Source organism: Dictyostelium discoideum, assembly GCF_000004695.1.
Source record: "Dictyostelium discoideum AX4 chromosome 1 chromosome, whole genome shotgun sequence".
Taxonomy (NCBI): domain Eukaryota; phylum Evosea; class Eumycetozoa; order Dictyosteliales; family Dictyosteliaceae; genus Dictyostelium; species Dictyostelium discoideum.
Genome location: NC_007087.3, coordinates 94,024 through 117,146, shown reverse-complemented (window position 1 = coordinate 117,146; position 23,123 = coordinate 94,024). Strand labels below are relative to the sequence as shown.

General features: G+C 32.3%; 13 protein-coding genes across 13 annotated transcripts; 9 read left to right on the top strand and 4 right to left on the bottom strand.

Moving 5' to 3' along the window:
• Positions 1-173: 173 nt before the first annotated feature.
• DDB_G0267304 (hypothetical protein) lies at positions 174-2,753 on the bottom strand (the record flags this gene model as incomplete). Its single annotated transcript, XM_642621.1, has 2 exons — positions 174-476; positions 555-2,753. The coding sequence occupies 2 exons, from the start codon at positions 2,751-2,753 to the stop codon at positions 174-176; spliced, it is 2,502 nt and encodes an 833-aa protein (XP_647713.1).
• A 1,069-nt stretch (positions 2,754-3,822) lies between these two features.
• DDB_G0267302 (hypothetical protein) lies at positions 3,823-4,005 on the top strand (the record flags this gene model as incomplete). Its single annotated transcript, XM_642620.1, has 1 exon — positions 3,823-4,005. The coding sequence occupies one exon, from the start codon at positions 3,823-3,825 to the stop codon at positions 4,003-4,005; it is 183 nt and encodes a 60-aa protein (XP_647712.1).
• A 337-nt stretch (positions 4,006-4,342) lies between these two features.
• On the bottom strand, positions 4,343-6,364 carry DDB_G0267300 (hypothetical protein; the record flags this gene model as incomplete). Its single annotated transcript, XM_642619.1, has 1 exon — positions 4,343-6,364. One exon carries the CDS (start codon positions 6,362-6,364, stop codon positions 4,343-4,345), a length of 2,022 nt encoding a protein of 673 aa, XP_647711.1.
• Positions 6,365-7,149: 785 nt separating this feature from the next.
• Positions 7,150-7,718, top strand: DDB_G0267298 (hypothetical protein; the record flags this gene model as incomplete). The annotated part of the gene is made up of 3 exons (XM_642618.1): positions 7,150-7,292; positions 7,413-7,486; positions 7,519-7,718. The coding sequence occupies 3 exons, from the start codon at positions 7,150-7,152 to the stop codon at positions 7,716-7,718; spliced, it is 417 nt and encodes a 138-aa protein (XP_647710.1).
• Positions 7,719-7,885: 167 nt separating this feature from the next.
• On the top strand, positions 7,886-8,554 carry DDB_G0267296 (hypothetical protein; the record flags this gene model as incomplete). The annotated part of the gene is made up of 2 exons (XM_642617.1): positions 7,886-8,152; positions 8,285-8,554. 2 exons carry the CDS (start codon positions 7,886-7,888, stop codon positions 8,552-8,554), a joined length of 537 nt encoding a protein of 178 aa, XP_647709.1.
• Positions 8,555-9,002: 448 nt separating this feature from the next.
• On the bottom strand, positions 9,003-11,267 carry DDB_G0267294 (hypothetical protein; the record flags this gene model as incomplete). The annotated part of the gene is made up of 1 exon (XM_642616.1): positions 9,003-11,267. One exon carries the CDS (start codon positions 11,265-11,267, stop codon positions 9,003-9,005), a length of 2,265 nt encoding a protein of 754 aa, XP_647708.1.
• Positions 11,268-11,916: 649 nt separating this feature from the next.
• Positions 11,917-12,924, bottom strand: DDB_G0267292 (hypothetical protein; the record flags this gene model as incomplete). Its single annotated transcript, XM_642615.1, has 1 exon — positions 11,917-12,924. One exon carries the CDS (start codon positions 12,922-12,924, stop codon positions 11,917-11,919), a length of 1,008 nt encoding a protein of 335 aa, XP_647707.1.
• A 289-nt stretch (positions 12,925-13,213) lies between these two features.
• On the top strand, positions 13,214-13,620 carry DDB_G0267290 (hypothetical protein; the record flags this gene model as incomplete). The annotated part of the gene is made up of 2 exons (XM_642614.1): positions 13,214-13,221; positions 13,467-13,620. The coding sequence occupies 2 exons, from the start codon at positions 13,214-13,216 to the stop codon at positions 13,618-13,620; spliced, it is 162 nt and encodes a 53-aa protein (XP_647706.1).
• A 2,500-nt stretch (positions 13,621-16,120) lies between these two features.
• On the top strand, positions 16,121-16,393 carry DDB_G0267286 (hypothetical protein; the record flags this gene model as incomplete). Its single annotated transcript, XM_642644.1, has 1 exon — positions 16,121-16,393. The coding sequence occupies one exon, from the start codon at positions 16,121-16,123 to the stop codon at positions 16,391-16,393; it is 273 nt and encodes a 90-aa protein (XP_647736.1).
• Positions 16,394-18,102: 1,709 nt separating this feature from the next.
• DDB_G0267284 (hypothetical protein) lies at positions 18,103-18,288 on the top strand (the record flags this gene model as incomplete). The annotated part of the gene is made up of 1 exon (XM_642643.1): positions 18,103-18,288. One exon carries the CDS (start codon positions 18,103-18,105, stop codon positions 18,286-18,288), a length of 186 nt encoding a protein of 61 aa, XP_647735.1.
• A 785-nt stretch (positions 18,289-19,073) lies between these two features.
• On the top strand, positions 19,074-20,003 carry DDB_G0267282 (hypothetical protein; the record flags this gene model as incomplete). Its single annotated transcript, XM_642642.1, has 2 exons — positions 19,074-19,290; positions 19,369-20,003. The coding sequence occupies 2 exons, from the start codon at positions 19,074-19,076 to the stop codon at positions 20,001-20,003; spliced, it is 852 nt and encodes a 283-aa protein (XP_647734.1).
• Positions 20,004-21,060: 1,057 nt separating this feature from the next.
• DDB_G0267280 (hypothetical protein) lies at positions 21,061-22,443 on the top strand (the record flags this gene model as incomplete). The annotated part of the gene is made up of 2 exons (XM_642641.1): positions 21,061-21,937; positions 22,037-22,443. The coding sequence occupies 2 exons, from the start codon at positions 21,061-21,063 to the stop codon at positions 22,441-22,443; spliced, it is 1,284 nt and encodes a 427-aa protein (XP_647733.1).
• Positions 22,444-22,510: 67 nt separating this feature from the next.
• DDB_G0267278 (hypothetical protein) lies at positions 22,511-23,053 on the top strand (the record flags this gene model as incomplete). Its single annotated transcript, XM_642640.1, has 1 exon — positions 22,511-23,053. The coding sequence occupies one exon, from the start codon at positions 22,511-22,513 to the stop codon at positions 23,051-23,053; it is 543 nt and encodes a 180-aa protein (XP_647732.1).
• Positions 23,054-23,123: the final 70 nt, after the last annotated feature.

The window sequence follows — 23,123 nt, the reverse complement described above, 5'->3', positions numbered from 1 at the left end:
AAATTAAATTAAATTAAATAAAATTAAATTAAAATTTAAATAATAATAAAAATTCTGATTTTCGGTTTAGTTTTTCATAACGCCCTTACTTTTAATTATCTCTTTTATGTATGTTTACTTTTATGATATTAGTCTTTCACTCTTTCTATCCTTCATTTTAAAAAAACATTACTTTAAAAATTGGACTGTTTGATTAAAGATTGAACAAATGTGACAATGGATTGAAGATTAGTGTGAGTGACTTTTACACAAGAACATTCGAAGAATAAAAAATTTCGAACCGGCACAGTATCGTTTGATTTCCAACGACCCATCTTCTTGACAACGTGGAACGGAACGTTATTGGACAACAGCAGAGAAGCCATAGAGGAACGGGTAGAGTGAGATTTGAACTTGGCAATATCAATACCTGACTTTGAGAGTGAGGATAATACAATTGAATTAATATCATTAACTTGGAGCTGTTCGCCCTCATTCTTAATAAAGACAGAGTCACCCGAATGGGGCTTTCTTCTTCCTTTAGAGGCTCTAAGTTATGTTGCAAGGTGGCGAACAGGGCATACTTGAGAGTTAGTATCATCTAACGAAGTTAATTCTAAGATTGAAACAACACCATTTCTTTGTTCTTTAGCATTGATAACTGGACCTTTGATTGAGTCAGTAGTAATAATGAGACCTTTGAACGACCACTTCACCAAGTCTGATGATCTTGCTAAACCAAACGTTTTACAGAGTACAAGTGTCTTGTTTAATAGCGCAGTGTATGTGTACTTAGGGATGACTTTGATAGTAGACAAGTGCTTGAATACTTGATTTGCATCCCATATCTCTTTATACTTTGCAGATGAAGGACGCAACTTGTGAATACCAGTCATAATTCTTGTGATGAATGGATCATTAACAATATCAGTTTGATTCCTAAGGAGTAACAACTGATTCAACATAGAGCGATGACCATTAATTGTTGAGAAGGCTAACGGAGGTTTGTGTTTGAACAGATGTGTAAGATAATCCATGAAAACAACTAAGGTAATGTTTGCTGGATTCAAAGAGTTCAAAGTACAGAAATTGCGGAATCTTGTATAACTGGAGCTATATACTTTGAGAGTAGAAGGTTCCCAAGACTTCATTAACAGCTCAGCTGTTTTTGTATTTGTTGTACCAGCGAAGGACATTACATGATATTGGAAAGTTGAATAATCCCCAGTTTCCAACGTTGTTGAATCTGGATTGGTATCGACTCTACTGATTGTTTGGTCAATACTTCTTGGAATGTTCCCAGTACTTGAGGAAACATGTGACGATGATGACGAGGAACTTGTGCTTGAATCATCGGATACCAAGTTGCTGATCTCCAGATTGGGAAGATCAGTATTAAAGAAACCTTCTTCGAACTGGATGAGTTCATCTTCTCCAGGATAGAAGGCAAAAGAATGGGTGGTGGGAAGGCCAGACATTGCTTCCATTGACTCCAATCGAGGTGGAGTGCATTCATTCTGATTGTTGAGTAGTTGTTCGTTTGATGGTTGAGGTGAGATGCGAACAGATATATCTGTATTTGACCGAATTGAAGTTGGATGCGATTGAACACTTCCTTCTTCAGTTGCCAGTTGTAACTCTTGATTACTCTGGACGATGATTTGTGATTCTTCTCTGAAAGACGGCTGAGGTGCTTTTACATTGAAGAATCCTGGAATATGCTCTCCAATCAAGTTCACTTTCTTCTTGAGGCATTGTTTCCAAAGTTGTTCGAACAGAACTGAGAGATCTTGTATCTGACCACCCTGGCGATTGATGTAAGAGAGAGTGGTAGTATTGTCGGTTTGAATCTTCAGCTTGCAGTTGTTCAGTTTCTGACATAGCGCTTGATAGGCCATTAGCAGCGCGAGCATTTCTCGACGATTTGACGACATGTTTGATTGAGTTGTTGACCACTGGAATGACCAAGTTTTGATTACCTTGTTTCCTTTCTTGAGTGTGGCACCTGCACCTGATTCCGAGGCATCGGTTGTAAGAACATAGTCGTAACTTGGAAACAGACTGATTTCTTTTCCATTCCATTGGTTTAGAACTGTTAACCAATGTGAAATCTCTGACTTGACATCTTGAGGAATGGGGAACGATTGATCCCAATCTCCATTGGCTAGAGTCAGACACTGAGAGTGAAACTTGTTTGTTCGACGAGTGGAAAGTCTGAATGCATCTTTCAGTGCGACTAGCTTTCCTTTTAAACCAGCAAGCTTTCTTGGGGAGCAACAATCTAGTTTTAAAAAGTTTCTTATTTCTTTGATGACACTTTTCTTCTTTTCTTTGGGAACAAGAAGCTTCATTGATATTGAACCGATTTGTAATCCGAGAAACGTAATTGATTGAGTTAGTTCGAGAACACTCTTTTCTAGATTTAACTTGAAACCTAGTTTGACAAGTAAGTCCATTGTCTTTTTGAGGTTGGATAAACATTCTTCTTTTGTTGAACCGACGATTAATAGATCGTCCAAGTAAGCGATGACGGATACGTTTATATCTCTCAACATTCGAAGCACAGGTCTTAACAGCATTGTAAAGATACGAGGAGCTGTCGATAACCCGAACGGCATTGTTTTCCAACGGTAGTGCGAACCTTTCCACACGAAGCGGAATAAGTCTCTGTATTGTGGATCTACTAACACGTAGAGGTAAGCTTTCTTGATATCGAGTTTTACCATGTAATAACCTTGTTTGACCATTGACGGTAGATTCTTGATTCCTTCCATCTTGAATGATTGGTTGTTGATGTAAGTGTTTAACCTTTTTAGATCGAGAACTGGACGATGTAGATTCGTTCCAGGTTTTGGAACCGTAAACACGTTGGAGTAAAAAACGCGCTTTGAATAACGGTTTGGAAGTACTTGTTCGATGGCATCGTCTAATAACAAGTCTTGTACTTCCTTTGTGATGCAATCTGATTTCGGACCCTCTGGTTCAAAGAAAAAAAAAAATAATAATATAAAATAAAGAGATTAATATAATTTAAAAAACAATTATATTTTAGGTTGTCCCTTCTTTTATTTGAACCTGTAAAGTAAATGCTTTTGGTACAAATAATAATGGAAATAAAGTTCTGCTTTTCAAATTAGTCAATTATAAATGTTGTATGACCCTTGTTAAAGTCAACATATTAATACCCTTAGAATTTTCACAATTAAATAAAAAAAATTTCTGATTTCAAATACTTTACTTTTTAATTAATTCTTTTTTTTTTTTTTAGTTTTTTTTTTTTTTTTTTTTAAATTTATTTTAAATTATTATTATAAAATGTTATTTTTAACTTTTTAAGTATTCTTATTAAGTGAACTTTATAATTACCCTTATTAATTATACTTAATAATTTTAATTAATAATTATATTTTATAATTATACTTAATAATTATGCTTAATAAATATACTTAATAAATATACTTAATAAATATACTTATTAAATATACTTAATAAATATACTTAATAAATATATTTAATAAATATATTTAATAAATATACTTAATAAATATACTTAATAAGTATACTTAATAAATATACTTAATAAATATACTTAATAAGTACACTTAATAAGTATACTTAATAAATATACTTATTAAGTATACTTTATAATAGTACTATTTACGTTCCTACTTTAAAGATGCTTTTAAGTATTTTTTTTCGCCCCTGTGTATTATTTGTAGTACCATATGATTGGTTACTTAATTTTCATTAAACCATTAGGCATTGTTTTCATCTTTTATTGGTAATGGGTTTAATTTAATTATTGAAAATGAACAAATAGATGTTGTACCGTTTGGACTAACAATGGATATTCCAGAATTTAGAGCATCGTGTAAACTTAATGGACATAATTCAAATGAATATGCATGTCACACATGTGACAATCCAATAGATGGTTTATATATTTGCAAATCAGGTACATTAAGAAAACAAGAAGACATTACAAATTTTCACTCCATCAAACCAAATTATGCTGAATTAAATTAAAAATTTAATTTATTAAATTATATTTTATATTAAATATATATATATATATTATGAATAACATTTATTTATTTGAATTTCCCAAATATTTAAGATAATTTTTTAGAATGTTCTAGAACATTCGAAGAATAAAAAATTTTCGAAAGAAAAGTAAAAATTTCGAACCGGCACAATGACGCGATAATTGTTTAAGGTCGAAAAACTGAAAAATTCCGAACCGACACTATGCACAAAGTTGTGAAGGGTCGAAAACTCTTATTTTTTTGAGTTTTGCGAAATTTTTAAGAAAATAAAAACGTATAAATAGTGGCACTAAAAACTAAAAACAATTTGATTTATTTTATTTGGGACCGTTAATTGTTGAGAAGGCTAACGGAGGTTTGTGTTTGAACAGATGTGTAAGATAATCCATGAAAACAACTAAGGTAATGTTGGCTGGATTCAAAGAGTTCAAAGTACAGAAATTGTGGAATCTTGTATAACTGGAGCTATATACTTTGAGAGTTGAAGGTTCCCATGACTTCATTAACAGCTCAGCTGTTTTTGTATTTGTTGTACGAGCGAAGGACATTACATGAGATTGGAAAGTTGAATAATCCCCAGCTTCCAACGTTGTTGAATCTGGATTGGTATCGACTCTACTGATTGTTTGGTCAATACTTCTTGGAATGTTCCCAGTACTTGAGGAAACATGTGAAGATGATGACGAGGAACTTGTGCTTGAATCATCGGATACCAAGTTGCTGATCTCCAGATTGGGAAGATCAGTATTATAGAAACCTTCTTCGAACTGGATGAGTTCATCTTCTCCAGGATAGAAGGCAAAAGAATGGGTGGTGGGAAGGCTAGACATTGCTTCCATTGACTCCAATCGAGGTGGAGTGCATTCATTCTGATTGTTGAGTAGTTGTTCGTTTGATGGTTGAGGTGAGATGCGAACAGATCCATCTGTATTTGACCGAATTGAAGTTGGATGCGATTGAACACTTCCTTCTTCAGTTGCCAGTTGTAACTCTTGATTACTCTGGACGATGATTTGTGATTCATCTCTGAAAGACGGCTGAGGTGGTCGGCTTTTACATTGAAGAATCCTGGAATATGCTCTCCAATCAAGTTCACTTTCTTCTTGAGGCATTGTTTCCAAAGTTGTTCGAACAGAACTGAGAGATCTTGTATTTGACCACCCTGGCGATTGATGTAAGAGAGAGTGGTAGTGTTGTCGGTTTGAATCTTCAGCTTGCAGTTGTTCAGTTTCCGACATAGCGCTTGATAGGCCATCAGCAGCGCGAGCATTTCTCGACGATTTGACTACATATTTGATTGAGTTGTTGACCATTGGAATGACCAAGTTTTGATTACCTTGTTTCCTTTCTTGAGTGTGGCACCTGCACCTGATTCCGAGGCATCGGTTGTAAGAACATAGTCGTAACTTGGAAACAGACTTGGTATTGTTGCTACCTGATGCAACATTACTTGGTGATCCATTGAAGTTGTTAGATCGGCCATTACTCCCACTACTGGATTTACTATTACTACTGTTTCCTGTAGTGTTATTACCACTTGAGTTAACTGATTTCTTGACATTTGACTTGGAATGATAATTCAATTTTAACAATGATTGTTTAGCTTCGTTGTTCTTTCTGATTGACTTGGCTAGTTTTCTTACACGTTCAGTTTCAGTTTCATCAAACATCTTTGGTGTATCCTTGATCTTAATTGGTAAGAGTACTTCAGAACCATAGATTTCTTTAGCGATGTTGTTACGACGGACACGACTAAGCGATGCTTGAGCATTAAAGGCTAAGACGATTGCACTCTGAGTTAAGTAACTAATAAGTTCTACATCGACATTAGAGCTATCAGATGATAACATACTTGACATGAGAAGCAAAGGTTTTAAGCTATCGTTGATTCGCTTTTCGACAATCAACAAGTCAGTATCATTGTTCTTGACGTTGGATGATACAGTAATACCTTCAGGTGTACCGAATGGAGCGACGTTCACTTGGAAGTTAGATGGAAAGTTGAATACTTTATTCAATTCGGATATCTCATCTTTCTTGAGGATACATTCCTGACCAAGTAAGGTATCGGATAATTGATAATCGGTTGGAACATCGACATTGTTACTTGATTCATCTTCACTTTGTTCATTCTCGGTGTCAGAGTGATCATGAGAAGGTGGGCTACGTGAGTTGGTATTAGAAGAGAACATAGGTTCTTTCATGAATCTTGTAAAGGCTAAGGAAAGGTTGTTGATTTGAACCTCCATTGATTTCATTCTTAAATCAAAGGATTCAGCGCTATTAGAGGCAGAGGTATTGCTACTAGAGGCTTCATTATTATTAACAGTGGTAGACATATTTTATTGTTGATATCTAAAAATATAATATGAGAAAAATAATAATATTAAAAATTAATAAAGAGAAATAATTATTTGTATAAAATTTGTGTGTGTGTGTATCTTAAATATATATAGGAGGAATTCCCAAATAAAATAAATCAAATTGTTTTTAGTTTTTAGTGCCACTATTTATACGTTTTTATTTCTTAAAAATTTCGCAAAACTCAAAAAAATAAGTGTTTTCGACCCTTCACAACTTTGTGCATAGTGTCGGTTCGGAATTTTTCAGTTTTTCGACCTTAAACAATTATCGCGTCATTGTGCCGGTTCGAAATTTTTACTTTTCTTTCGAAAATTTTTTATTCTTCTAGAACATTCTAAAAAATTATCTTAAATATTTGGGAAATTCAAATAAATAAATGTTATTCATAATATATATATATATATGATAATATAAATGCTGATATAGAATTAAAAAAAGTATGGGAAAAAAAAGCAAAAGATATTGGTATCAAAGGTGTGGACAGAGGGTGTCGAACCCTTGTCCATTAATTATTTAAAAACACAACCAGACATATTTTATTAGGTGTCGCACAAAGGTGTTTAAATTACATTTTTGATAAAAATAAAAAAATTGAAAATTTTTTAAATAATTTAAAAAATGCAAAAATAATAGATAATAAACCAAAACCATCAATTTCACTATTTGCAAATAAAACAAGGAAAGGAAGAGAGAATAGATCAATATTATATTACCTTTTAATATCAATTAAAAATCAAATATCAAATGATGATTTTTAATAATGGAACAATTAGTAACTATATGTTTTAAATTATATAGTGACTCCTTTGATGAAAATGATTTAATTTCACTTCAAGTATTAATTGAATCGTTTAATGCAAAAGTAAATTTAATTACTGAAACAGAAATAACGAATTTCCACTTGTTGTTATATTATCCAATCTATATAAAAAATTGGGGTGCACCAAAATACACTTAAGCTGAAACTTTTGAAGCACAATTATCAAGAATTAAAAATTATTTAAATAATAATACAAATAATAGGGATGAACAATATGAAAGGGTTACCAAATTAAACATGGTGAAATTTTTTAAATTAAAAAGTATTGAACCTGAAAGTACAGCATTAATTATAAAATAAAAAATCCAGATAATTTAGATAACATAAAAATTAAATTAGATTCATTATTTCAAAATTATAAAAATTTAACTTTTCACTCATCAATTAAAAATAATAAAGAAATATACAATGTTGGTGATGCAGTTGAAGTTGCATCATATAATGAACTTTCAGGTAGATGGTCAGGTATTATCAATTCAATATCAATGATTGAAATGGATGATAACTAGTAAAACATTCAATATTATTAAATTATTTTGACAAATATGTTGGTGACCAATACCATTTTCTTTCAAATAAATTATATTACGTATGATAGTATTCTAAATATAGTTATACCAATTCAAATTGATGATACCAATTACCTTATAATTTACAAATACCACGATATATAATTATGACTGGTATTCACAAGTTGCTCCCTTCATCTGCAAAGTATAAAGAGATATGGGGTGCAAATCAAGTATCCAAGCACTTGTCTACTATCAAAGTTATCCCCAAGTACATATACACTGCGCTATTAAACAAGACACTTGTACTCTGTAAAATGTTTGGTTTATCAAGATCATCAGACTTGGTGAAGTGGTCATTCAAAGGTCTCATTATTAGTACTGACTCAATCAAAGGTCTAGTTATCAATGCTAAAGAACAAAGAAGTGGTGTTGTTTCAATCTTATAATTAACATCGTTAGATGATACTAACTCTCAAGTATGTCCTGTTCGCCACCTTGCAACATACCTTAGAGCCTCTAAAGGAAGAAGAAAGCCCCATTCGGGTGACTCTGTCTTTATTAAGAATGAGGGTGAACCGCTCCAAGTTAATGATATTAGTTCAATTGTATTATCAACACTCTCAAGCTCAGGTATTGACACTGGAAAGTTCAAATCTCACTCTACCCGTTCCGCTATGGCTTCTCTGCTGTTGTTCAATAACGTTCTGTTCCATGTTGTCAAGAAGATGGGTCGCTGGAAATCAAACGATACTGTAGATACTTTCTACGATAAAAGAATCATTGGTGAAAAATCTGGTGGTATTTTCATTGATACTGTCGTTCAAATAAATTAAAAATTTAATTTATTAAATTATATTTTATATTAAATATATATATATATATTATGAATAACATTTATTTATTTGAATTTCCCAAATATTTAAGATAATTTTTTAGAATGTTCTAGAACATTCGAAGAATAAAAAATTTTCGAAAGAAAAGTAAAAATTTCGAACCGGCACAATGACGCGATCATTGCGCAAGGTCGAAAAACTGAAAAATTCCGAACCGACACTATGCACAAAGTTGTGAAGGGTCGAAAACTCTTATTTTTTTGAGTTTTGCTAAATTTTTAAGAAAATAAAAACGTATAAATAGTGGCACTAAAAACTAAAACAATTTGATTTATGGAATTCCGACTAAGGGCGGGTGGGATGGGACTAATATATATATATATATTTAATATAAAATATAATTTAATAAATTAAATTTTTAATTTATATTATCATATATATATATATATTATGAAATTTGGACGACAGTATTTAAGAAACCACCAGATTTTTCACCAATGATTCTTTTATCGTAGAAGGTATCTACAGTATCGTTTGATTTCCAACGACCCATCTTTTTGACAACGTGGAACGGAACGTTATTGGACAACAGCAGAGAAGCCATAGCGGAACGGGTAGAGTGAGATTTGAACTTGACAATATCAATACCTGACTTTGAGAGTGTTGATAGTACAATTGAATTAATATCATTAACTTGGAGCGGTTCACCTTCATTCTTAATAAAGACAGAGTCACCCGAATGGGGCTTTCTTCTTCCTTTAGATGCTCTAAGGTATGTTGCAAGGTGGCGAACAGGGCACACTTGAGAGTTAGTATCATCTAACGATGTTAATTCTAAGATTGAAACAATACCACTTCTTTGTTCTTTAGCATTAATAACGGGACCTTTGATTGAGTCAGGAGTAATAATGAGACCTTTGAACGACCACTTCACCAAGTCTGATGATCTTGCTAAACCAAACATTTTACAGAGTACAAGTGTCTTGTTTAATAGCGCAGTGTATGTGTACTTGGGGATGACTTTGATAGTAGATAAGTGCTTGAATACTTGATTTGCATCCCATATCTCTTTATACTTTGCAGATGAAGGACGCAACTTGTGAATACCAGTCATAATTCTTGTAATGAATGGATCATTAACAATATCAGTTTGATTCCTAAGGAGTAACAACTGATTCAACATAGATCGATGACCGTTAATAGTTGAGAAAGCTAACGGAGGTTTGTGTTTGAATAGATGTGTAAGATAATCCATGAAAACAACTAAGGTAATGTTTGCTGGATTCAAAGAGTTCAAAGTACAGAAATTGCGGAATCTTGTATAACTGGAGCTATATACTTTGAGAGTTGAAGGTTCCCATGACTTCATTAACAGCTCAGCTGTTTTTGTATTTGTTGTACGAGCGAAGGACATTACATGAGATTGGAAAGTTGAATAATCCCCAGCTTCCAACGTTGTTGAATCTGGATTGGTATCGACTCTACTGATTGTTTGGTCAATACTTCTTGGAATGTTCCCAGTACTTGAGGAAACATGTGACGATGATGACGAGGAACTTGTGCTTGAATCATCGGATACCAAGTTGCTGATCTCCAGATTGGGAAGATCAGTATTATAGAAACCTTCTTCGAACTGGATGAGTTCATCTTCTCCAGGATAGAAGGCAAAAGAATGGGTGGTGGAAAGGCCAGACATTGCTTCCATTGACTCCAATCGAGGTTGAGTGCATTCATTCTTATTGTTGAGTAGTTGTTCGTTTGATGGTTGAGGTGAGATGCGAACAGATCCATCTGTATTTGACCGAATTGAAGTTGGATGCGATTGAACACTTCCTTCTTCAGTTGCCAGATGTAACTCTTGATTACTCTGGTCGATGATTTGTGATTCATCTCTGAAAGACGACTGAGGTGGTCGGCTTTTACATTGAAGAATCCTGGAATATGCTCTCCAATCAAGTTCACTTTCTTCTTGAGGCATTGTTTCCAAAGTTGTTCGAACAGAACTGAGAGATCTTGTATCTGACCACCCTGGCGATTGATGTATGAGAGAGTGGTAGTATTGTCGGTTTGGATCTTCAGCTTGCAGTTGTTCAGTTTCTGACATAGCGCTTGATAGGCCATTAGCAGCGCGAGCATTTCTCGACGATTTGACGACATGTTTGATTGAGTTGTTGACCACTGGAATGACCAAGTTTTGATTACCTTGTTTCCTTTCTTGAGTGTGGCACCTGCACCTGATTCCGAGGCATCGGTTGTAAGAACATAGTCGTAACTTGGAAACAGACTGATTTCTTTTCCATTCCATTGGTTTAGAACTGTTAACCAATGTGAAATCTCTGACTTGACCTCTTGAGGAATGGGGAATGATTGATCCCAATCTCCATTGGCTAGAGTCAGACACTGAGAGTGAAACTTGTTTGTTCGACGAGTGTAAAGTCTGAAAGGGATGACTGCATCTTTCAGTGCGATTAGCTTTCCTTTTAAACCAGCAAGCTTTCTTGGGGAGCAACAATCTAGTTTTAAAAAGTTTCTTATTTCCTTGATGACACTTTTCTTCTTTTCTTTGGGAACAAGAAGCTTCATTGATACCGAATCGATTTGTAATCCGAGAAATGTAATTGATTGAGTTGGTTCGAGAACACTCTTTTCTAGATTTAACTTGAAACCTAGTTTGACAAGTAAGTCCATTGTCTTTTTGAGGTTGGATAAACATTCTTCTTTTGTTGAACCGACGATTAATAGATCGTCCAAGTATGCGATGACGGATACGTTGATATCTCTCAACATTCGAAGTACAGGTCTTAACAACATTGTAAAGATACGAGGAGCTGTCGATAACCCGAACGGCATTGTTTTCCAACGGTAGTGCGAACCTTTCCACACGAAGCGAAATAAGTCTCTGTATTGCGGATCTACTAAAACGTGGAGGTAAGCTTTCTTGATATCGAGTTTTACCATGTAATAACCTTGTTTGACCATTGATGGTAGATTCTTGATTCCTTCCATCTTGAATGATTGGTTGTTGATGTAAGTGTTTAACCTTTTTAAATCGAGAACTGGACGATGTAGATTCGTTCCAGGTTTTGGAACCGTAAACACGTTGGAGTAAAAAACGCGCTTTGAATAACGGTTTGGAAGTACTTGTTCGATGGCATCGTCTAATAACAAGTCTTGTACTTCCTTTGTGATGCAATCTGATTTTGGACCCTCTGGAATTGAAATCGGAATTGGGTTTGGCATCGGCTTGAAGTTTGGAAGTAGATGGACTTTTAATCCATTTACGACCTCTTGACAAAAGTTTGGAAGACCCAATTCTTTCCAAACTTGTTTGTGGTGGAACAGACGTCCACCTACTGGTAAGTTTACTTCTTGTTCTTCTGAAAACGGTTGTTGGTACCGTTGGCAGACTTGGTATTGTTGCTACCTGATGCAACATTACTTGGTGATCCATTGAAGTTGTTAGATCGGCCATTACTCCCACTACTGGATTTACTATTACTACTGTTTCCTGTAGTGTTATTACCACTTGAGTTAACTGATTTCTTGACATTGGGCTTGGAATGATAATTCAATTTTAACAATGATTGTTTTGCTTCGTTGTTCTTTCTGATTGACTTGGCTAGCTTTCTTACACGTTCAGTTTCAGTTTCATCAAACATCTTTGGTGTATCCTTGATCTTAATTGGTAAGAGTACTTCAGAACCATAGATTTCTTTAGCGATGTTGTTACGACGGACACGACTAAGCGATGCTTGAGCGTTAACGGCTAAGACGATTGCACTCTGAGTTAAGTAACTAATAAGTTCTACATCGACATTAGAGCTATCAGATGATAACATACTTGACATGAGAAGCAAAGGTTTCAAGCTATCGTTGATTCGCTTTTCGACAATCAACAAATCAGTATCATTGTTCTTGACGTTGGATGATACAGTAATACCTTCAGGTGTACCGAATGGAGCGACATTCACTTGGAAGTTAGATGGAAAGTTGAATACTTTATTCAATTCGGATATCTCATCTTTCTTGAGGATACATTCTTCTTCGACGAGTAAACCTTTATTGTTTACCATATGTTTGTACTGACCAAGTAAGGTATCGGATAATTGATAATCGGTTGGAACATCGACATTGTTACTTGATTCATCTTCACTTTGTTCATTCTCGGTGTCAGAGTTATCATGAGAAGGTTGGCTACGTGAGTTGGTATTAGAAGAGAACATAGGTTCTTTCATGAATCTTGTAAAGGCTAAGGAAAGGTTGTTGATTTGATCCTCCATTGATTTCATTCTTAAATCAAAGGATTCAGCGCTATTAGAGGCAGAGGTACTACTACTAGAGGCATCATTATTATTAACAGTGGTAGACATATTTTATTGTTGATATCTAAAATTATAATATGAGAAAAAATAATAATATTAAAAATTAATAAAGAGAAATAATTATTTGTATAAAATTTGTGTGTGTGTGTATCTTAAATATATATAGGAGGAATTCCCAAATAAAATAAATCAAATTGTTTTAGTTTTTAGTGCCACTATTTATACGTTTTTATTTTCTTAAAAATTTAGCAAAACTCAAAAAAATAAGAGTTTTCGACCCTTCACAACTTTGTGCATAGTGTCGGTTCGGAATTTTTCAGTTTTTCGACCTTGCGCAATGATCGCGTCATTGTGCCGGTTCGAAATTTTTACTTTTCTTTCGAAAATTTTTTATTCTTCGAATGTTCTAGAACATTCTAAAAAATTATCTTAAATATTTGGGAAATTCAAATAAATAAATGTTATTCATAATATATATATATATATGATAATATAAATAAATTTTATTCATAATATATTTATATATATTTAATATAAATGTAATTTAATAAATTAAATTATTAATTCTCATCTAATACCAATTCACGTAGCCAACCTTCTCATAATGACTCTGACACTGAGAATGAACAAAGTGAAGATGAATCAAGTAACAATGTCGATGTTCCAACCGATTATCAATTATCCGATACCTTACTTGGTCAGTACAAACATATGGTAAACAATCAAGGTTTACTCGTCAAATAAGAATGTATCCTCAAGAAAGATGAGATATCCGAATTGAATAAAATATTCAATTTTCCATCTAACTTCCAAGTGAATGTCGCTCCATTCGGTACACCTGAAGGTATTACTGTATCACCCAACGTCAAGAACAACGAAACTGACTAGTTATTAGTCAATGACAAGTGGTTGGTGAAAGGTTTACAGGTGGAGTTGTATTGGCCACCATGACCTTAGCCAAGTAGCGCATTGTTTCACGTAATTGGGATAAGATCAACAGCATTAACAGGTTGGCCTGCCTTTGATGTGGCGTTAGATAACGAGTACACATTTTCAGAAGTGAAGGTCAGGTTCATACTACGCTCCGTTCGCGTTTGAACTTCAGGCTTAACGCAGAAGGTATATATAACGATTCTATTCATTTGAACTACGGTATTGTTGATCTTAATCGCGGGCGTGTATCCCTATTACGTGACACAATGCGCTACTTGACTAGGGTCATGTTGCCTTAATTGAAAGAGGGGATGTACTACATCCTCTTATTTTTGATCTATTGATATGTAAAGTTTTACACAGTACCGGATATAATGTGTAGGGATGGTCCCCATAACCTCTCTGCATGCAAGTACTCCAAAAGATCAAAATTATTATGACGAAGATTAACACCCTCATTAAGGGTATGGCTTGACCAGAACACATGTTATCCCCTTATTTTTCTTTTAAGTCAATGGAGGGATGTCATGCCATGTAAATCTTTTGATTTTGGTAACTGTACAAAACGCACTGCAGCGGCCGATAAAGCCAAGCGAGATGCTAATCCAATTCTTCGTACTCAGTTACTGAAGAAGATTCGTTAATGACTGATCGGCAAGCAAGCATCGCCAGAATGGTAGAACTGGATCTCTTCACAGCAAAGAAAAATGCACCTTTAAAGCAAATTTAAAGAAAAGTTGATTTAAATTGGATTTAAATTGAATTTAAAGCCGCGTTTAAAAAATTCATTTTTAAGGTAATTTTTAAGGTAATTTTTAAGATATTTAAAAATGCCTTTAAAATTTGCTTTAAAATAAATTTATAAAGGTGATTTTAAAGGTGATTTTAAAGGTGATTTTTAAGGTAATTTTTAAGATAATTTTTATGATATTTAAAAATACCTTTAAAATTTATTTTAAATTAATTTTAAATAGGATTTAAAGTAGATTTAAAGTAGATTTAAAGTGAATTTAAATTTCCTTTAAACATAAATTTAAGGTTTTTAATAAAAAAGATCTAATTTTAGAACAAAAAAATGGGGATAAAATATTCTATCATTTTTAAATTTTCATCAAAGCAATCAAATGGTGTAATGGTTGATGAGACTACCCTTTGATAGAGGGTCGGGGGATCGAATCCCTTTTGGTAATTTTTGAAAAATTAAAAAAAAAAATTTTAAAAAATTTATCCGTTAAATAACGGCTTCGAACTCAGGACCTCGCTTTTAAAGCGATTAAAAAGGTAATTTTAAAGGTAATTTTAAAGGTAATTTTTAGTGTTTTACTGATTGAACTTAGGTTGTCTTAGAGTTCCTACCAGGAAAACTGCAACTGATATCATTGTTTGGTGATTACAAAAAAGACCAGTGTTATTGGCTGGTCTTTTTGAGTTATACGATACCGTTCTCTTTACGATAACGGAATATTTTTGATCTATCGATATTAAGCATTTCTGCAATTACTTAATCGCTATTACCTCACCAAGCAGTTCGATAATCATGGCAATATGTTCTGGGTTAAGTTGTGTCTTTTGGCTTTTACTTAATGCTGATCTACCAACACAGCGAAGAAAAAACCACCTTTAAATTCGCTTTAAAATTACCTTTAAAATTGCTTTAATTCGGGACTTTAAAGCAAATTTAAATTTAATTTAAAGCGAATTTAAAGGTGGTTTTTTCTTCGCTGTGTTGGTAGATCAGCATTAAGTAAAAGCCAAAAGACACAACTTAACCCAGAACATATTGCCATGATTATCGAACTGCTTGGTGAGGTAATAGCGATTAAGTAATTGCAGAAATGCTTAATATCGATAGATCAAAAATATTCCGTTATCGTAAAGAGAACGGTATCGTATAACTCAAAAAGACCAGCCAATAACACTGGTCTTTTTTGTAATCACCAAACAATGATATCAGTTGCAGTTTTCCTGGTAGGAACTCTAAGACAACCTAAGTTCAATCAGTAGGGGTTAACCAGGCCTTTTTGTGAAGTGTTAGTATTGACTGTAATAGCTATAGAGCTACGTGAAATTCTAATGGGTGTCACCCAATTGGAGAATTGTCCGAGTGGTTCAAGGTAACGGTCTTAAAAACCGTCGGGCGGGAAACCGCTCCTAGAGTTCGAATCTCTAATTCTCTACCAATTAAGATCTAAAGAAATCGCTAAACGGTCACGAACGGGGATCGATGAAAGCCTAAGAGTGAAAGCCTCTACCGTTCTCTAAAACAGGGTTCGGCACTCTGTCTATAACGTATAAAGGAAAAGGAAATATAATGGCTACTAAGATTTCAATTACCCGTACATTGGCCACGGTTAAATCCATGTCCAACGGTCTGATGCTTATTTCACTAACTCGCGGTACTGATGAATTCGCCCAAGAAGCTGGTTTCAATGATTCCGTTGGGGCGGTTTCTGATGCGATCAAAGAAAACTACCATGGTTTACAAGATATCATTCGTGTGCGTGAAGATATCCTTGCTAAAGTGATATTGTCCAACGCTAGTACGCTTATTACCGTAGCTGGCAAAGAATACACTACACAGTGAAAGAAAAACCACCTTTAAAGCAAATTTAAATTTAATTTAAAGCGAATTTAAAGTCCTGTACAAAAGCAATTTTTAAGGTAATTTTAAAGGTAATTTTTAAGGTTACTTTAAAACCACCTTATAAATTACCTTTATAATTACCTTAGGAATTAGCTTTTTAATGGCTTTAAAAGCGAGGTCCGGAGTTCGAAGCCGTTATTTAACGGATAAATTTTATAAAATTTTTTTTTGAAATTTTTGAAAATTTACCAAAAGGGTAGTCTCATCAATCAAAGGGTAGTCTCATCAACCATTACACCATTTGATTGCTTTGATGATAATTTAAAAATGATAGAATATTTTATCCCCATTTTTTTGATCTAAAATTAGATGTTTTTTATTAAAAACCTTAAATTTATATTTAAAGGAAATTTTAATTCACTTTAAATCTACTTTAAATCAACTTTAAATCCTCTTTAAAATTATTTTAAAATAAATTTTAAAGGCATTTTTAAATATCTTAAAATTATCTTAAAAATTACCTTGAAAATGAATTTTTTAAACCCGGCTTTAAATTCAATTTAAATCCAATTTAAATCAACTTTGCTTTAAATTTGCTTTAAATGTGGATTTTTCTTTGCTGTACATGCACATAATGCATTAGGCGAGAAACGCGATATTGTCAAAGCTTAGAAAGTGAACTACGAATCGATATCTCGTCACAACGTTACCGCTAACTCCAATTTTGACCAGCGTGAAAATACCGCGCGCACCGAAGCATTCAACGGTACTAAGAAAGCCGATGAAGCTTCCATTGCTGTGTTCGTTAATCCAGTTATCGAACGTTATCAGCCGCTGGAGATCAGCAAAGTAATCAAGCAGTAGGAAAAAGAGATTCTGGATTTCGAAGCCAACATTGATTAACTGAATCTAACTCTTCTACCAAAATCGAAATTGAAGATGGTGTGGTAGTTTAATTAAATTAAAAAGCTTGTCTTCGTTTGACGAATAGTCGAACACCGCCCTTGGGAGGTTAAACCACCAGCTCACTATATACACGCTGTGGGTCGATGGTTCGAGTCATTTCTGTGGAAACACAGTAGCTCGGTCGGTTATAGCAATAGCCAAAACATTAAATAACACCCAGCATGATCCAAATTACAGAATGTGGTATTCGATATCACCACGTCCGTAAGATTAGTATATAGGAGGGTTTTACCCCTCCTGGTTTTATTTTGAGATGAATGTCCGTCATTAGGCACCATTAATAGCAGGAAGGCGGTGAATTGGAGACTTGGGACGTGGCTGAAAGTATGCCAGCAAATAACCGACGCTTACACTTTGGTGTAAGTAAACCACAATCAACCGCGTAGCATCTAAAAATAAAATAACAATGACAGAAGCACTCCGATATTACGTGGTTGGGTGTTGTAGAAGTCTGACGGTCAACCCGCCATCGGTCCCCTATTAAGAGGATTAGTTTACCATGGAAATTCCAAAAGGCTATGTGGCAACTGATTTTAAATATGTTAACAACCAACCTTATGTGCGTGGGCAGCGTGTATTAATAACAATGCCTAATGCACCTGGTCTACTACTTCCTGTTTATGAGGACTATAACCCTGTGAGTTCATACAACCACTTAAATAAATGAGGTAAAAAAATCATGACGTCTACAATTGATTATGATGCGATAGTTCAAGAACTTGAGAAAAGTATTGCGATTAATAATGCGTAGCGCTGCTAATAATCTTGGCGGTACTAAGGCATGTCATTTACGAGAGTTGTTTACAATTGGCTTCAGTGGCTCACGTCAAACTGGGAAAACTCGCTGGTTAATTGAGTATGCTATACGTAACCCTAACGTTCTAGTTGTGGTATTTAATTTATATTTCAAACGTGCTTTGCTACAGTAGTTAAGGGCTTAGGCGAAACCATTTAAAATAATCGTCACGCTTACCTTATCGATCCAGAAATGCCCACTACTCCCCAGACTGTCGACTATTTATTTAAGTTGATCGCTAATGATGATATCTCTGTTCAATCTTGTTTGTTATTACAAAAAGCGACCACCAGCTAGCCGTCATTGGCGCGGAAACACCCGCACATTAAAACGTTCCACGAAAGAATTATATCCATTAACGAGCTATTGGACGGTGTTTATATTATCATATATATATTATGAATAACATTTATTTATTTTAATTTCCCAAATATTTAAGATAATTTTTTAGAATGTTCTAGAACATTCGAAGAATAAAAAATTTTCGAAGAAAAGTAAAAATTTCGAACCGGCACAATGACGCGATCCCAAATATTTAAGATAATTTTTTAGAATGTTCTAGAACATTCGAAGAATAAAAAATTTTCGAAGAAAAGTAAAAATTTCGAACCGGCACAATGACGCGATCATTGCGCAAGGTCGAAAAACATAAAAATTCCGAACCGACACAATGCACAAAGTTGTGAAGGGTCGAAAACACTTATTTTTTTGAGTTTTGAGAAATTTTTAAGAAAATAAAAACGTATAAATAGTGGCACAAAAAACTAAAACAATTTGATTTATTTTATTTGGGAATTCCTCCTATATATATTTAAGATACACACACACACAAATTTTATACAAATAATTATTTCTCTTTATTAATTTTTAATATTATTATTTTTCTCATATTATAATTTTAGATATCAACAATAAAATATGTCTACCACTGTTAATAATAATGAAGCCTCTAGTGGTAGTACCTCTACCTCTAATAGCGCTGAATCCTTTGATTTAAGAATGAAATCAATGGAGGATCAAATCAACAACCTTTCCTTAGCCTTAACAAGATTCATGAAAGAACCTATGTTCTCATCTAATACCAATTCACGTAGCCAACCTTCTCATGATGACTCTGACACTGAGAATGAACAAAGTGAAGATGAATCAAGTAACAATGTCGTCGAAGAAGAATGAATCCTCAAGAAAGATGAGATATCCGAATTGAATAAAGTATTCAACTTTCCATCTAACTTCCAAGTGAATTTCGCTCCATTCGGTACACCTGAAGGTATTACTGTATCACCCAACGTCAAGAACAATGATACTGACTTGTTGATTGTTGAAAAGCGAATCAACGATAGCTTGAAACCTTTGCTTCTCATGTCAAGTATCTTATCATCTGATAGCTCTAATGTCGATGTAGAACTTATTAGTTACTTAACTCAGAGAGCAATCGTCTTAGTTGTTAATGCTCAAGCATCGCTTAGTCGTGTCCTTCGTAACAACATCGCTAAAGAAATCTATGGTTCTGAAGTACTCTTACCAATTAAGATCAAGGATACACCAAAGATTTTTGATGAAACTGAAACTGAACGTGTAAGAAAGCTAGCCAAGTCAATCAGAAAGAACAACGAAGCTAAACAATCATTGTTAAAATTGAATTATCATTCCAAGCCCAATGTCAAGAAATTAGTTAACCCAAGTGGTAATAACACTACAGGAAACAGTAGCGATAATAAATCCAGTAGTGGGAGTAATGGCCGATCTAACAACTTCAATGGATCACCAAGTAATGTTGCATCAGGTAGCAACAATACCAAATCTGCCAACGGTACCAACAACCGTTTTCAGAAGAACAGGAAGTAAACTTNCCACACAGCGATGAAAATTACACCATTAAATCAACTTTAAATTGGCTTAAAATTTGCTTTTTAAAAAGGTAATTTTAAAGATATTTTTAAGGTCATTTAAAATTACATTAAAAATGACCTTTTAAATTTATTATAAAGCGGTTTTTAAATAATGTTTTAATCACTTTATAATAAATTTAAAAAAGTTATTTTTAATGTAATTTAAAANTACTTATTAATCCTTTTTTAAGCTTTTATTAATTATATTTTTTAAAATACATTTTAAATGCATTTTAAATACATTTCAAATCAATTTTTACACTATTTATTTCAAATTTATTAAAAAAAAAAAAAAAATAAGAAAATAAAAGAAAAAAAAAAAAATTATGAAAATTAAAAAAAAAAAAAAACTAAAAAGATAACCAAAGTAATTTTAATTCTTTATTTATTTGTTTCAGTGGCAATTGAATTCTATTATTATTATTTTTATTAATTAATAATAAATAAGTGTTTCAATTGCCTTGGGTTTTATATTATGTTATTTTAAATTTTACTTTTCATTTCAAAAAGCGAAAAATATCAAAAAAAAAAAAAAAAAAATTTAATTATTTGTTTTTCATATTTATATTATAAGTATAAACATACATATAAAAAAAGATTTTTTATTTTTTATTTTTTATAATTAATAAACAATTAACGAGTGCACATGTATATTATTGCATTAGTGTAGTTTTACAATAAATTGGGCAGATTTTATAGTTTTTTTTTTTAATATTTTAAAAAGAAAAAGGTATAGACAGGGTCATAGGTTCCCGGTCATTTTTTGAAAATGGGGTATATCCCTCTAAATATAAAATTCTAAGTACTAAATCATATATCTACTTGCTAAAATGCTAAAATTTGAATAAAATGAAAAAAAAAAAAAAAAAAAAACGTAAAAACTCGAGGAAAAAAAAAAAAAAAATATTATTTTTAATTTCCAGCCAGCAAACAAAATGAATTTAAATAACATGTCATGCATTAATTGCAGAGAAAAATTAAAGAATTTTAAAAATATTATTATTCATTATATTATGCATAAAAATATATGTCCATTTTGTCTTGCATATTACCGTTCTTATAAACAATTTTATGATGTAAATGGACATTTCAACACCAAAAAATGTAAAAATGAACAAAATAAAATTATTACAAATAATCAAAAAAGAGATAGCTTTTATAAAAAATTAGTGGATATTACTGGTGAAAAAATAAAATATCCAACAAATGATCCAGATGACCCATGTAAACATTTATGTAACCAAAACCAAGATGAAATTTTTTATCAAGAAAATAATGAAAATAATGAAAATAATCAAACAATTGATAATGAAGAAAATCATGATATAATTGGGTTGGTACATAGTGAAGATGAAAACAATGAAATTAGAATAGATGAAAATGAAGCAAACATTAATAATGAAAATAATGAAAATAATGAAAATGAAAATGCTCAAAACGAACCAATAAATAATAATCTTAATAATAATTTAGATAATGAAAAATCAAAAAAAAAATTAAATGGAACTGAAATTGAATTTTTAATGTTGGGAATTGAAAACTCAATAAGTTTAAAGCTTCTTGAAAAATTTAAAAGTTTTATTGACAAAAATAAAACTAATTTAAATCAAATAAGATACACACCTCAATATATTGATAAATTATTTATGGAAGATTTTCAAATAAAAGGAGAAACATTTATAAATAAAAATTATGATCACTCAATTTTTTATTTTGAAATTAAAAAAGTATTAGAAACTTTATTAAATAAAAAGCAATTTTTTGAAAGAATAGATTTTGATACAGATTTTGAAACTGGAATTTATACAAATTATAAAAGTGGTCAACAATTTAAAGATTTAAAAAATAAAAATAAAAATAAAATTGTTTTACTTAGAATATTCACTGATAGTATGCAGTGTCAAAACAAGAAAGATTATACTATAATGCTGGATACAGAAAATTATATTGGAAATTAATTTAAAAATAATAAATTATTATTATTTGTAGTACCAAATGATTGGTTACTTAATTTCCATCAAACAATTAGGGCATTGTTTTCATCTTTTATTGGTAATGGCTTTAATTTAATTATTGAAAATGAGCAAATAGATGTTGTACCGTTTGGACTGACAATGGATATTCCAGAATTTAGAGCATCGTGTAAACTTAATGGACATAATCCAAATGAATATGCATGTCACACATGTGACAAACCAAGATATGGTTTATTTATTTGCAAATCAGGTACATTAAGAAAACAAGAAGATATTACAAATTTTCACTCCACCAAACCAAATTATGCTGAACTAAATGCTGATATAGAATTAAAAAAAGTATGGGAAAAAAAGCAAAAGATATTGGTATCAAAGGTGTGGACAGAGGGTGGGTCGAACCCTTGTCCATTAATTATTTAAAAACACAACCAGACATTTTACATATTTTATTAGGTGTCGCGCAAAGATGTTTAAAGTAACAGAAATAATGAATTTCCACTTGTTGTTACATTATCCAATTTATATAAAAAATTGGGGTGCACCAAAATACACTTCAGCTGAAACTTTTGAAGCACAATTCTCAAGAATTAAAAATTATTTAAATAATAATACAAATAATAGGGACGAACAATATGAAAGGGTTACCAAATTAAACATGGTGAAATTTTTTAAATCAGTAGATAAATTAAAAAGTATTGAAATTGAAAGTACAGCTTTAATTATTGGTAACAAAATAAAAAATCCAGATAATTTAGATAACATAAAAATTAAATTAGATTCATTATTTCAAAATTATAAAAATATAAATAATCACTCATCAATTAAAAATAATAAAGAAATATACAATGTTGGTGATGCAGTTGAAGTTGCATCAGATAATGAACTTTCAGGTAGATGGTCAGGTATTATCAATTCAATATCAATGATTGAAATGGATGATAACATAATAAAACATGCAATATTATTAAATTATTTGACAAATATGTTGGTGACCAATTTAACAAATACCATTTTCTTTCAAATGAATTAAATTATATTACATATGATAATATTCTAAATAATGTTTTACCAATTCAAATTGATGATACCAATTACCTTAT